The following is a 13904-nucleotide window of genomic DNA, read 5'->3' as shown; positions in this document are numbered from 1 at the left end:
TTGTGTTTCTTTGTTTCTGAGTTCTGCTCAGACCGGTATTATCTGTTGAATTTGTGCTAAATAATAAAGCTATATATGATGTTTGAAATGACAGATAATTCACAGACGATGTTGAGCTCATTTCCAAAATACTTGCTGAAGGAGGGTGCTGAAATTTAGCAATTTTACATTATAGCATTACCAACATTTACCAGTTGTTTGCACTGCCGTAAAGACATAGTTTATAAACCTGAGATGTTCAAAGGTGTATCCTTGAAAGGATCCATGTGACCATAAGTCTATAAACAGTTCATGTTTATTTACCTTTATGTTTCACTAACAAATTTTGTGGGCTTAGTCAAAACAAAGAATATGTAAGTAATCATCATATAGTAGCTCCTACAATAGTCATTTTCATTTGTACCTACTGACTCTTAAAAGTTTATGTATTCTTTTTTCCTGGTATTCAAGGAAAACTTATTAATCTGATAGGAAACTAACTCCTGAATTCAGAAGCCACGTTTCATAGCTGGAATTAGGTTATTACATATCCTCTAAAATATTGACCTAATGCAGGAAGATCTTTGGAAATATGACTCCAGCTGATAAATTTGAAATCATATGTAACATGTGTAAAAGCAGAATCTTTCCTCTCTTAATCTCAGAAATATGGTTAAGTACCTCTATTCATTTATCTCCCTGACTCCTGTTCTAATTTGATCTCACTTTCTCAATTAAGATCCTAAAATCATCAGAATAGAATCAACCTTATTTAAACTGACCACATGGTTCAGTAAAGTTTGTAATTTTAATGTTGGGTTCACACAGGCTTCCTTAAAGACGAGACTATAGTTTTTATCCTTACTTCAATATTCAGCACACAGTACCCAGTTCCCAATTTTCCAGTTCTTAAGCAATTAAATGTTCTGTTGGCATCAGAGGAAAGGCTGCCTACAGAAGAGCTGAAGAATGAAAGCCTTGATATCTTAAATTGTAAGTTTTGTTTTAGCATAAAGAGCATAAAAAGTTGTTTTTCGTTTTTGTAAATCAAGTTAATGAAGGATAAATAGTGCATTTGGCAAATAGTTCTGCTGTGTGCCCATCCCTCTTGATTGGAAAAGGCAAAGAATGATTTAAACGAAAAAAAAAAAAAAGTTGTATCTTCTCCGTTGGCCCACATACTCAGGACACACTCCAGACTTGCCGGTCAAATCTGATCTTCCCCCGCCCCCCTTTCCCAGGAACTGCTAGGATGTTCTATACAAAGATGTCAGGAGTGCCCGCATGGGAAAGTTGAATGCCCCCAAATGCCCTGCATTGCCTATAAGTACAAATGAAAAATGTTAAAGATTATTTAAAAACAGGAAAGACCTTTTGCAAAATGCTTTTGATTTATTGCTGTGTATGGTGCAGATCTTTATCAATTATTCTCACTCTATTTTATTCAAAAACTATTGTAAACTATGAGTTGGCATGTTGCTGCATACGGAAAAAAAAGGCATTAATCAACTCTAAATAAACAAGTGCAAAGATCTATCTAACAACTATGAAGTAGTTAATACATTTTTAAGCAATTTTATTATAGAAAGGAGGTCTAAAAGAGTAATGCTTAATTATCTGGACTCCTCTGTGCTGGGCTCCCTTTTGATTGTATTAATGAAGCAGCTGGCCCATTGTTTCCCTTTAATTCCTCTATTGTTTTAAGAATATGTCACAGCTCTTTATTCTTTTATCAGGTGCTGTGCAGGAGGATCCACACAATACCTCATATTCCTACTGTATTTGCCAATGCACAAAGAAACCTCCACAGCGGTTTTCAAAGAAGGGGCACACATAATTTATAAGTTCTATTCCTTGCACTACTCTACTGTCAAGAATTTCAACAGTATTGGATTTGAATTTATTATAAAATTGGTATGAAACAATGTGGCTACGTATAGATATACGTACTATGGTGATGTCTAAAGCTTGAGATCTAGGCATTAACACGCGCGGTGTTGAAATGGGGCAATTATTTAGCTTTTAGGGAATTATTCTGACCAATTACTTCCAGTTAGGAAAAAATTTCATTTCGCAAGCAGGCATCATGTTGGGTTTTCAAATTATTTGGTACAAATAAAAGAAGTTAATGACCAAACAAGTAAGTATCCCTGTTTCCTCCACCTCAAGAAGCAAAATGTCCCTCTGTATGTGTGTTAAACAGTCCATTTATTCCCTCAGAGAATGGATTTAATTTACTTGAGTGTGCCTAAGAGGTATCATGCTTTACTCTGTAGACCAATATGTAATCTTTATTAACTAAACTCTGATCATCAATTGACAGTCTTCCTATATACATCTTATATCACATGTGTGAAGGGGATAGACTTAGATTAATGCAGAAATGTCTCTGTACATCTTAAATGCTGTAGCAATTTAGTGTATGATATGACATTTGTGTGCCAGAGCTATCTCAAAATGTTGGTTCCTTTATGTGGGATTACTTTTTCTCCAAATGTCCATGAAAATTCTAAAAAAGCCAACCATGGTAAAATCTCAAAGGTCTGGTTCACATAGACATTCTCTTTTTACACGTGGCTTTTTTGCTTTGTTTCACTTCTGTCAAATGTCTGTTTTGGAGGCTGCTTCATTGATTTTTTTTTCCCCTAGAGTTTTCAGTCTCTAATAAAGCGAAGTAAGACTTAATGACTTAATGCTATGGAGTAGAAGTCGCTAACTTCAACTTTTAATATATACTTAGAAAAGTCCTTAGAATAAATTACTGTAAGCTACTGGTTTCCTTTTGTATTGTTAGGTGAGTTGTGTGTGTGTGTGTGTGTGTGTGTGTGTGTGTACGCGCGCGCGCGCGCATGCTTAGCTTTAAATAAAGTTTCAAACTGGTATCCCTATCTATTTGCTTAAGGCTCCTTATCCGTCTACATATTGAGGCAGAGAAATACAAAATCTAAATGTGATTTAATTGGTTCAATTTGCTGTATATTTTTATGCTAAGCTTAGGTCCGTATCTTGATGAGCCCAGATGTAGTCACGCTCGAGGTTTACAGCTTCACATTGCTTGCATTTCCTTATTTTTACAAAGCAAGCGTCTATCAATCACACAGATAAATTAGAAAGGAACATGTATAGACATAACACATGGAAAAGATTTTTCAGCGTGCTATGTAATTATTAACCTGATTTTTACTATTGTAAGAAGCCGTGAATTGCAGATAGCACGGACGAAGTTAAATGCTTTTATACTGGATACATTTTGCTTATACAGAACTCTATAGGTATGGTCGAACAATATAATTGAAGCTTTGTCAGCTCTGTAACCTAGCAACAGATAATACTGTTAGGTTACTGAATTGCTCCTGGTTGACAAGTAGGGAGTATTTTTGTGTTTATCATGTTTGCTAATGATGGGCTCCTTTCCAAAAGGCTTGTCTTAATCTTAATTAGAGTTTATCAGCAGAGGTCTGCATGACATTGTGCAGACACTGATTTCATAAATAATAAAAAGTGCAAGTGAAAAATTTGGCAGGATGGAGAGATATTTAAGGGCACTGCTTCTAGTAAGGGGAGTGTGGATTTACAAAATATAATCGAGTTTGAACTGTGACTTTATTCTTTATTATCGGAACTTGTAGTACACTTCACTGCAGTTTTGACAGCAATTATGAAAAAAAAATTTATAAGCTTCCTGTTAGGAACCGTATCTGTTTGCACAAGAACTTTGATCATAAACATTACTTAGAACAGTAAGTACATGGTTTTTCAAGAATGTCAAGGTCTTAGTGGTTATTACTTTCTATGGAACCTTGAATGTATCTGTCCTTTTTTGTAAAGGGAGTGGTGTGTGGGGAGACTGGGAAGAGTGACTATGTTTGCAGCATAAGAGGCAGACAAAGAGAGGATCCTAAAATAACCTTTCCATTTGGTGGAAGGGAGAGAGGTATCAGATAGCTGCTTCAGTGCCTGATGTCATTCGATAAAGACTTCACGCCCATGCAGCAGGAATGTGATTTTTGTATTGCTCTGGTTTGTACCATGTGATCTTTCACAGTTTGGGGGGATACATATGATTGATCATTTCTAATAATAAGTGACAAACCTTCAAAATAATAAAGAAGTAAATGTTGTAAAACCAAATGTTAATTCACAAATTTGCTAAGTTCCTAACTGGCTTATTCAGTTGAAAGGTGATGCGAAGTCATTACATCCTTGCTTTGTCCATCTTTCCTCCCCTTTTCACTCATCACACCCACATTCTTCAAATATTAGGGGAAAGGGGGAAATTCAGAGCGGGGTTCAGTTGCCATTTTCTGAGTTTCGAAATCTCCCTACTGAATTGTTTGGACCTGTCTATTGATTTGATTATCAGGAGACTTGTGTTCATAGAGTCTCGCTTTTTCTACCCTATACAGATGGAGATAGTTCACCCTTAGGCCAGAGATTTTTTTTAAGTTTTTTTTATTTTTTACTTTTTTTATGTTTGTTTAGTTTTGAGAGAGAGAGACAGAGAGACAGAGAGACAGAGTGCAAGCCCGGGAGGGACAGAGAGAGAAGGAGACACAGAATCTGAAGCAGGCTCCAAGCTCTGAGCTGTCAGCACAGAGCCCAACACGGGGCTCGAACCCATGAGATCATGACCTGAGCCGAAGTCGGACACTCAACTGGCTGAGCCACCCAGGCACCCCAAGCCAGAGATTCTTAATGCCAGAGACACTCTAAGCCCCTCTGAGGAGCCTCTAAAAAATAATGGAGCCTAACCATCACTCCCAGATATTTTGGTTTGATTGATTTAGAGTAGGACTTGGAAATCAGTGTTGATTAAGAGCTCCCAGGTGAATTGACTGTGCAGTCAAGATTGCCAAGTAGTGCTCTATGCTTATGTGCAATTTTGATGCCCTTTTGGAGCCTAGCTCAACTTGTAATTGACATATGGAATCGTGCAAAGGCTACATTCGTGTTTAATATCACCAAATGAGTTTAATATGTGTGAAATGTTTATTATAGCACTTGGCACATAGTAAGTGCTTTCTAAGTGTTAGCTATTCTAATTCTGTGTCAATCTTATTAGAAGGTAACCTGGAGTTATTTCCACATGACAAATATGAACATTATGCTCCACATCGTAGCTATGCACTTAACAGCTAGATCTCAGCACAGTGTAATCTTCTTGACCCTGTTTCATAAAGCGAACCATCTTATTTCTGATTCAGAGAGATCACTGTGCTAATTACTCAAAAACTGAGTGTAAGGCACAGTGTAGTTAGTGAACATCGGAGGTCACTTTGACTTGACTGGGACACCTGGTTTTTCTGTGCAACATCTAAAGCCCAGCTGCCTTGTCTAAATCCCATCTCCCACACCTCACTCCCTTCCTCCAGGTCCCCTCTACACCTTACCTACACCTCCAGACTTGTGATATCTCAGTAAAATGGGAATAAATAAAAGCCACCTTACTGCTTTCTTGGGAGCAATTAAGACGATGCATACGAAGTGCTTAGCACAGTGCCGGTACGTAGCACGAGAAACCGCTGGATAAATGTGTGATTATTACTATTGTTGGCACATTGGTCGTAGAAGCTTAAAAAGTTGCTTACAACCTGATGATAATGATCTACAGGATGTCTGGCCTAAGGCTGTCATTTTATATGAGATGGGTAAAGCATTTCTCCAACACTCAGTAACTGACAGTCAAGTCCGGATTGGAACTGAAGCTTCTTACCCACTGACCAGTCAAGTGCTGTTTCTAGTCCATCTGTGCCCTGAGGACAAATACATTTTCAGTGACTTTGGGTGCCACCTATGCTTCATTATTAACATGTAATCCCTTACACCGAGATCCTGTGCTCTTGAGGGCTGTGCAAAGGAAGTTGTAAGAGCTTTATCACCTAAGCATATCTGATATTACCACATATGCACCCAATCCCCTTACATAATTCTGTTTGTTTTCAGATCAATATACTGCTAGTTTGGGTTTGCGTATTAAAAATTTGCTGGGTTTGGGGATGCCTGGGTGACTCATTTGGCTAAGCCTCTGACTCCGGCTCAGGTCATGATCTCACAGTTCGTGGCTTTGAGCCCCATGCTGGGCTCTGGGCTGACAGCTCAGAGCCTGGAGCCTGCTTCAGATTCTGTGTCTCCTTCTCTCCCTGTGCCTTTCCCTGACTTGTGCTTGCTCTGTCTCTCTCGCGCGCTCTCACTCTGTCTCAAAAATAAATAACATTTTAAAAAATAGCTGGGTTTAAATCTGGGGGCATTAAACATACTACTGCCTATGAAAACCACAAAAAACATCTGTTTAGATTCCTTAGATTCCATATCCATAGAGAGTTGACAGGAACACTCCACTGGTACTCAAAACACAAGCAGAAATCCAAATCAACAAAATCATCAGGAGCTACATCACTCACAATTTTCAAACCCACACCATATCCAAAATTCATCCAAATGAAAACAGTTAACGTGGCCAAATATGACCAACCCCCATCTTAGCAACCTCATTCCTCTAGGGACTGAGCTTTCAAGATGCTTTCTTTGTTAAAGTAGCTTTGCTAGGAAAACTAAGAAGGGAGAAGACCTTATTTTGTTGTTTTAAGCCATCCCATATGAGGGGTGCCTGGGTGGCTTAGTTGGTTAAGCATCTGACTCTTGATCTTGGCTCAGGTCACGATCCCAGGGTCATGAGATTGAGCCCCGTGTTGGGCTGAGCCAGCTGAGCGTGGAGCCTGCTTAAGATTCTCTCTGTCTTCCTCTGACCCTCTCCTCCCGAGCTCTGTCTCTAAAAATAAGTTCAACAGCCATCCTATGTGGAAAGCACTTTATAAAAATTAGATTCTATCTTTAGCTGTGGCTAAAACAAACTTCTGCAAATATCGGAGGTTCATTGTGGTGGATTTTACCGAAAAAAACGGTGCTCTCATTTTTTCCCAATGGTTTTGATTGTGATACAGTACATGTAACATTAAATCTATCGTAACCATTTTTAAGTGTACAATTCCATGGCATTAAATACATTCGCATTGTCACGCAACCATCAACATGGCCCATCTCCAGAACCCTTTTCATTTTGCAAAACTGAAGCTGTGTATCCATCGAACAATAACTCTCCATTTTCTCCTCCTCCAGCTCCTGACAACCACTAGCCCACTGTCTGTCTCGGTGATTCTCAATACCTTAAGTACCTTATTGTACATGGAATCGTGCAAGATTTTTGTCTTTTTGTGACTAATTTATTTCACTTAGTATAATGCCCTCAGATTTCTTCCATGGCTTAGCTTATGTCAGAATGTCCTTCCTTTTTATTTTTTTTTAATTTCCTTCCTTTTTAAAGCCGAATATTCCATTGTGTGTGTGTGTGTGTGTGTGTATATATATATATATATATATATATATATATATATATATATACCACAGTTTGCTTATCCATTCATCTGTCAGTGGACGCTTGGGTTACTTCCATGCTTTAGCTATTTTTTCATCATGCTGCTATGAACATGGGTGTGCAGATATCTCTTGGAGACCCTGTTTTCAAGTCTTTTGAGTATATACCCAGAAATGGAGTTGCTGGATCGTAAAGTAATTCTATTTTTAAATTTTTTTTAAATTTTTTTTAATGTTTATTTATTTTTGAGACAGAGAGAGACAGAGCATGAATGGGGGAGGGTCAGAAAGAGGGAGACACAGAATCCAAAACAGGCTCCAGGCTCTGAGCCATCAACCCAGAGCCCGACGCGGGGCTCGAACTCATGGACCGCGAGATCGTGACCTGAGCCAAAGTCGGCCGCTTAACCGACTGAGCCACCCAGGCACCCCTCTATTTTTAATTTTTAATGAACCACCATACTGTTGTCCACAGTGGCTATACCATTTTACATTCTCACCAGATGTGGACAAGCGTTCCAATTTCTCCACAACCTTGCCAGTACTTGTTATTTTCTGGGTTTGGTTTTTGTTTCTTGATAGTGGTGTTCTCATTTTTAAGCCAAACGTAACATTCTCTGGTTTGTTTCCATTGATAACGAGGTCGGTAGGATGAAGACACCAAAATAGCTAAATATCAACCTAATGTATCATTTGCATGCACTCAGCTTTCTCCTTAATCAAGGAATAAATGCTACTGCCTTCTATTCAATGCTAAATTAGAGTTGGCAATATCTACCCAAGCTCCAAAAACCGGTGGGTAGGAAACTGGTTCTCCTGCCTCCTCAGCCCATTGTCAGTGCTAGAAACTATTTCTGTTTCTAACTGGTCAAGATACAGTCTGTGGTCCACGAATGGATGATGCAGCCTTAGTCTTCTCCAAAATGGGTTAGTGCGCTCCAGCAAAGCATAGATACATTTGCCCATTGAATCCATAGACTTTTCTTTTTTTTTTTTTTTTTCTGGTGAGATTTCATTTCTTGGATGTAGCAGGACAGTGAGAAATTAGAATAACAGTCTCAACCAAATCAAACCAAAGTGATACTCGTTAACAATTATATAGTACTTCTCTATCGGGTAATATTCTTAAGCTTTCACATATATTAACTTATTTTATCCTCATAATAGCACTATGAATTCAGTATTGTTATCAGTATTCCCATTTCCAAGGATGGGGAAACTGATCTCCACAGTGCTTAGGTGGCAAGTTCAAATCACAAGCCAAAATTTGTATGCTGGCAGTCTGGTTCCATTGTCCGCCCTCCTGCAGATGGGATTACATCCCCCGCTAGCAATCACACTTAGAATGGGTTTTTTTTTTTTAACTTTTTTAATGTTCATTTATTTTTGAGAGAGAGAGACAGAGACAGAGCGTGGGCAGGGGAGGGACAGAGAGAGAGGGAGACACAGAATCCAAAACAGGCTATAGACTGAGCTGTCAGCACAGAGCCCAACACGGGGCTTGAACCCACGAACCGTGAGATCATTATCTGAACTGACTGAGCCACGCAGGTGCCCCTTAGAATGTTTTATTAGAATCTGTAACTGAAACCATGTTACAATACTCGGCATTTCTCTCTCCCTATAAATGACTCCCTCAAGTTGAATACTCTAAATTCACCATCTCAAAAACTCAGCCAAACAGCTTCAAAGAGCCAACCCTTGATTTTTGTGGTACCATTCTCTTGCTCCCCCTATAACTTTTCCAAATAGATGTTCTCTATATTTTTAAATGGTCCCTGCCCTCCACCCACATCTTAATTGTTGAGACTTCCCAAATTTCAATCTGCTCCTTTTTTTAAACTCTATAGTCTTCCTGCATTACCACATCAAGGCAAAGAGTATCCACAGTCATTTAGAACGTGCTGATGACTTCCAAAAAAAAAAATTTTTTTTTTCCTCCAGCCTTATGTCTTGTCCAAATTCCAACTGCCTCCTCAATACATTCATGCTGAAGTCCCCCTCAGGGACTTCAGACTTTACATTTTCAAAGCAGAATTCATTATTTCTGTGCATGCACATACATACGACAAGCACACACATGCGTGTTTGGAGTCAGACAGACGGAAGTCTAAACCATGATTCCGCACTGGCTATGCATATAGCTTTGGGCAAGTTAGTTAACCTCTCCAAGCTTCAATTTTCTCAACTCTAAAACAAGGAAAATATCACCCACCTCACAGAATAATTGATGGGATTAAAATAGATGAAATACATAAACCACTTAGCCTATTGGGCCCAAAGAAAGTGCTCCTAATTAGTACAATTGTCTTCTTGTTGTCTGTATAATACCACTGTTAATACACCAGTTTTACTGTCTCATCAATGGCACCCCCGCCTCTGGTTTCCCAGACCAGAACCTTCCAGTTATTTTCAATAGCCTCCTTTCTTTTACTCATCTGAGGAGATCAGCCCAGTTCTCTGTCTTGAACCTGGCCCTTCTCTCCCTCACAATTTACATGTCTCACAATTGAACTAGCACAACAGCCTCCAAATGGCCCTCGTGGCAACATGTCCTGCCCCTAGCCCCGTTGACTGTCCTCATTACCCTGAGATCTTTATTCTGGGGGAGAAAAGCCCCTGCCGAGAATTTGTTCATTTATTCACTCAAACAAGTATATGCCACATCTTCCCACCATGATGAGCCAGACACAGCCGCCTTGATCTTACTTTCCAAGCCCCCTGGACCTACTCTAAACTTTTTGAGGGGAGGAAGCCCTGATGATAACGTCTGCTAATTCCAGTGGCAAATGCTACAACTTTCACCGTGGCAGATTTCAACTCACCAGGGTGATAGCCACTAGCACGCAAAATTCCCGACAATTGGATATTGTGCTCTATGATCTCATACAGGCTGGCGCAGTCACACCATTGCCTGTAACCAGCCTCTCTCCCTCAGAACCCAAGCTCCAGCAAGGTGGCCTCTGACCATTACCAGGACCAGTCAGGCTCTTCCATCATCCTGCACCTGCACGTATGTTCCTTCCTCTGCCAGTAATGATTTCCCTGTCGGGTCCCCTACACATACTTCCGGTATTTTACCTTTATTCTTTATGAGTCAATAAAAGTCCCCCTGGATGAGTTGCCTGACTCCACCAAGAAGTGTCCATCATTCACTCTCGCGTTTTCTTTAGCATTAGGAGATGGCACCCGCCACGTGGTATTCTCATTCATCTGCCTATGTATGTACATTCTTAGTTGTTTGTGAAGGCAGGGTGCCCAGCCTGGCACACAGCAGAGAGTTCAACGAATAGCTGATGAATGAATGATGGGAAAGATTAAATCCTAATACAACGGAGACTTTCTCATCAAGTCTACACAGTGCATTTTCAGTCTGATTCGGCCTTTCTCAAGGGTATGCCCTGACTAAACCATAAAATGAGGTAAAATGATAAAGATGACAGGGGCACCTGGGTGGCTCAGCTGGTTGAGTGTCCGACTTCAGCTCAGGTCATGATCTCGTGGTTTGTGGGTTCCAGCCCTGCATTGGGCTCTATGCTGACAGCTCAGAGCCTGGAGCCGGCTTTGAACTCCAGGTCTCCCTGTCTCTCTGCCCCTCCCCCACTCATGCTCTGTCTGTCTGTCTGTCTCTCTCTTTCTCTCCCTCTCTCTCAAAAATAAATAAACATTTCTAAAAAATTTTTTAATGATAAATAAAATGAAATATGAAACATTCAGTATGTCAGAAAACATAAATATTATAATTGCCGGGCTGTCTAATAATGTAGAAAATCATTTTTGCTTACTTTTGGTTGCACTTAATAGTCCTGAATCTTATTTTATTTACTTACAGGATCTTTCTGGTTCAAAGTTTGAGCACAAGTATTCTGAGCCGTCCTGCTGCATGGCTCACTGCTGGGATACAGATTAGTTATGAGTGGTACTTTCTCTAAACATCTCAATTTCTCCTGGAAACCTGAGTCCAAACCTTTCCTTTTTTGAAAGATACCCATGGCTGGATTTACCAAAAGTACAAATTTGTCAAAAGGGGTAAAATATCACCCATCATGTAAATTCACCACTGAACTTCAGTGATTCAGTTCATCACTGAAATCCAGCGACTCCAAAAGAGCAGGCTTTGAAATAAACCCGAATTGCCATGACTTGCTCTGCCCACCCCACCTCTCTACTACAAAGACTCACTTAATAAACTACACCCCAGAGGAAAGATAAGGTGCAAATGATTACCTTGTCTATAGCTGTAAGTAGTTTGGATCTGTACGCACATCAGAGAAGGCTTAGCAGCTGAATGCCGAAAGCTTCCAAGGGGGAAGAATGGGCACCGGCAGAAACACCACCACTTAGCCCTTTTCAGTGCTCCACGGTTGCCACAATGAGGTGGTTTAGCTTCTGTTATTGGTAGATAAATAAGTCAGTGCCAAAGTGACTCTGTTTTGCAACTTGGGTAAACTTGGGTGCTTTCAGATCCGTTAGAGTCAGTGAAAAAAAGTTCAGTTGTTTTCTGCCCTTTGGGTATATTTTTCACCTTGAGTCTATTTGTGTTTCCTTTTGCGACTTTCACACAAATTCAAGGTGTGTAATCTGGGCTTTATTTTTCCACAAACATCTACTGTCGTGGACGGTGCTGCTTACTCAACCTTTAAAACGTAATCAGCCCGTGTAATTAACTGTCCAAGGTTTCTCTGGAAGTGTCCCGATTTCTTCTGTGTAACTCGGCCATATCGTATGCTGTTGTTATCTTTTCCAGCAGATTTTTACCACAAGTTGTTTAAAAACTATGATCTATTTAAGGATGGAAAAAATGAAGTGCCGTTGAAGACACAGTTATGCTGAAAGATAAACAGAGCAATATTACTTATCAGAATGGGTACAATTTTTGCTTGCTTAATGAGTACAATATATAGCTTTGCAATATATACACAATGAGAAAAAAAGCTTTATAACATATCAAGTATGCCACATTATTTCAGGCATAACTGTAGAGGATACGTATCTAGGCCTGAGAGTGTAGATAACAAAATATAAGTGCTTTGCCTGTCTAAACATGTTAAATAAATGAGCATACACTATCGCATTGCAATACATTAGAAGATGTACTTGCATAGTTAATTTTCTTTTTAATGCACCACACGTGATCATTTGAAGTGTGGAGCCAGAGTATATCTTAGTATTTGAAGAAAGGGTTCTTTTCATTTAAACAAATCTTTATTTAAATAAGCCTTTTGAAAAGGATCTTTGGCATATCTCCTTTTCAGGAAGTTCAATCAGGGTAAACGGAGATAAAGAAGCCGCATTATAAGGAATATTATATAAGTAAAGATCACTAAGCCAAAAAAAAAAACAAAAAACAAAAAAAACAAATGGCAGCAGACATACGGAGAGTAAAACTAGCTGGAATGTCGTTTTAACTTTCTAGATTTTAGGAGCTTTTGTTTACTCTTTTTTTACAGTTTTAGGCATTTCGGTATTTTGGGAAGAGAGAGGGAGGGAGGGAGAGAGAAAGAAATAACTTCTGACTTTCATAAGGTACAAAAAGAGGGACTTCAAAGGCTCACCTGAAATAAATTTCTGTGGTTGGATCCCCACCATGCCTCCTCATAAGCGTGAGACCATGTAATAGCACGGTTAATGATTAAGGCAAGCCCCAGAAGGCAAACGGTTCACAAAACTCTCTACAGATTATGTCTGTTCTTGGCTCTTAGTCCTGTCCTACTGTCAGTCACTGAACAGTTCATGAAATGCAAGGAATACAATTTTCCACATAGGAGGGCAGAGGAGCACAGCTATTGTCTCCATCGGACACTCCACCCCCCATAGAAAGGGATGTGAAAAACATGAGAAGATGCTATTGACATCAATCTAGTGTGCGGCGGGCTCGAGCATTCTGCGTCAATTCTATCTTTCTCTTTCTTTTCTCTTCTTAATAGGGGGTCAGCTTTGGTGCACAACCACGAAGGCCATCTCTGAGGGTGAAGAGCTAATTGCCTTTGTGGTGGATTTTGACTCAAGGCTACAAGCTGCCAGTCAGATGACTCTTGCAGAAGGGATGTACCCTGCACGCCTGCTGGACTCAATTCAGCTGCTTCCTCAGCAAGCTGCCATGGCTTCTATTTTGCCTACAGCTATTGTCAATAGTAAGTGCTGAGTGCAATAGCCCAGTACAATAGCTTTGTAGTGGTGATGGGTATTTATGGGACAAAAAAAAATGTCTACTGACAGGCAACCAGGGACAGACTTTTTTCTCCAGTGTTGTGATTTCATTTTATCTCTTCTCTAACTTTGTGCGTGTGTGTGTGTGTGTGTGTGTGTGGTCGCCTCTCATGAGAGTATGAAAAGAACACTTCTATTCATTCATTTCAGGTTGGATTCTCAAATGTCACACAAAAACTGACTTTCTGAACTAGCTGAACAACATTTAAGGCTACTTAGTTATGAGAAATTGAAGAGCTTTCATGGATGCTTCTTTAATAGAATAATATAGTTATGCTTTAGGAGCCATAGAGTTAAAAACTTTCTAGAAAAAGAAAAAAATAATGGGGCATCTGGGTGGCTCA

At 39.7% G+C, this 13904-nt stretch overlaps 1 protein-coding gene and 1 long non-coding RNA gene across 5 annotated transcripts in view; one reads left to right on the top strand and one right to left on the bottom strand.

The window, feature by feature from the left end:
* The window catches only part of ZFPM2 (zinc finger protein, FOG family member 2), a 464096-nt gene that overhangs the window by 442498 nt on the left and 7694 nt on the right, over positions 1 to 13904 (top strand). For all 3 annotated transcript variants that reach the window (XM_027064037.2, XM_027064036.2, XM_053208177.1), the window contains one exon: positions 13278 to 13484. In XM_027064037.2, the coding sequence (XP_026919838.2) occupies positions 13278 to 13484 (207 nt within the window). The remainder of the gene's footprint in view (positions 1 to 13277; positions 13485 to 13904) is intronic.
* LOC128312797 (uncharacterized) overlaps positions 11020 to 13904 on the bottom strand; it is a 47598-nt gene continuing 44713 nt past the window's right edge. Inside the window, exon 3 of one of the 2 annotated variants that reach the window (XR_008292541.1) lies at positions 11020 to 12179. This is a non-coding gene — a long non-coding RNA (uncharacterized LOC128312797). The remainder of the gene's footprint in view (positions 12180 to 13904) is intronic. The other variant, XR_008292542.1, reaches the window with a different exon arrangement.

This window comes from Acinonyx jubatus, chromosome F2, assembly GCF_027475565.1.
Source record: "Acinonyx jubatus isolate Ajub_Pintada_27869175 chromosome F2, VMU_Ajub_asm_v1.0, whole genome shotgun sequence".
Taxonomy (NCBI): Eukaryota; Metazoa; Chordata; class Mammalia; order Carnivora; family Felidae; genus Acinonyx; species Acinonyx jubatus.
The sequence above is the reverse complement of the archived record's forward strand: the minus strand, read 5'-3'. Positions and strand labels throughout refer to the sequence as shown.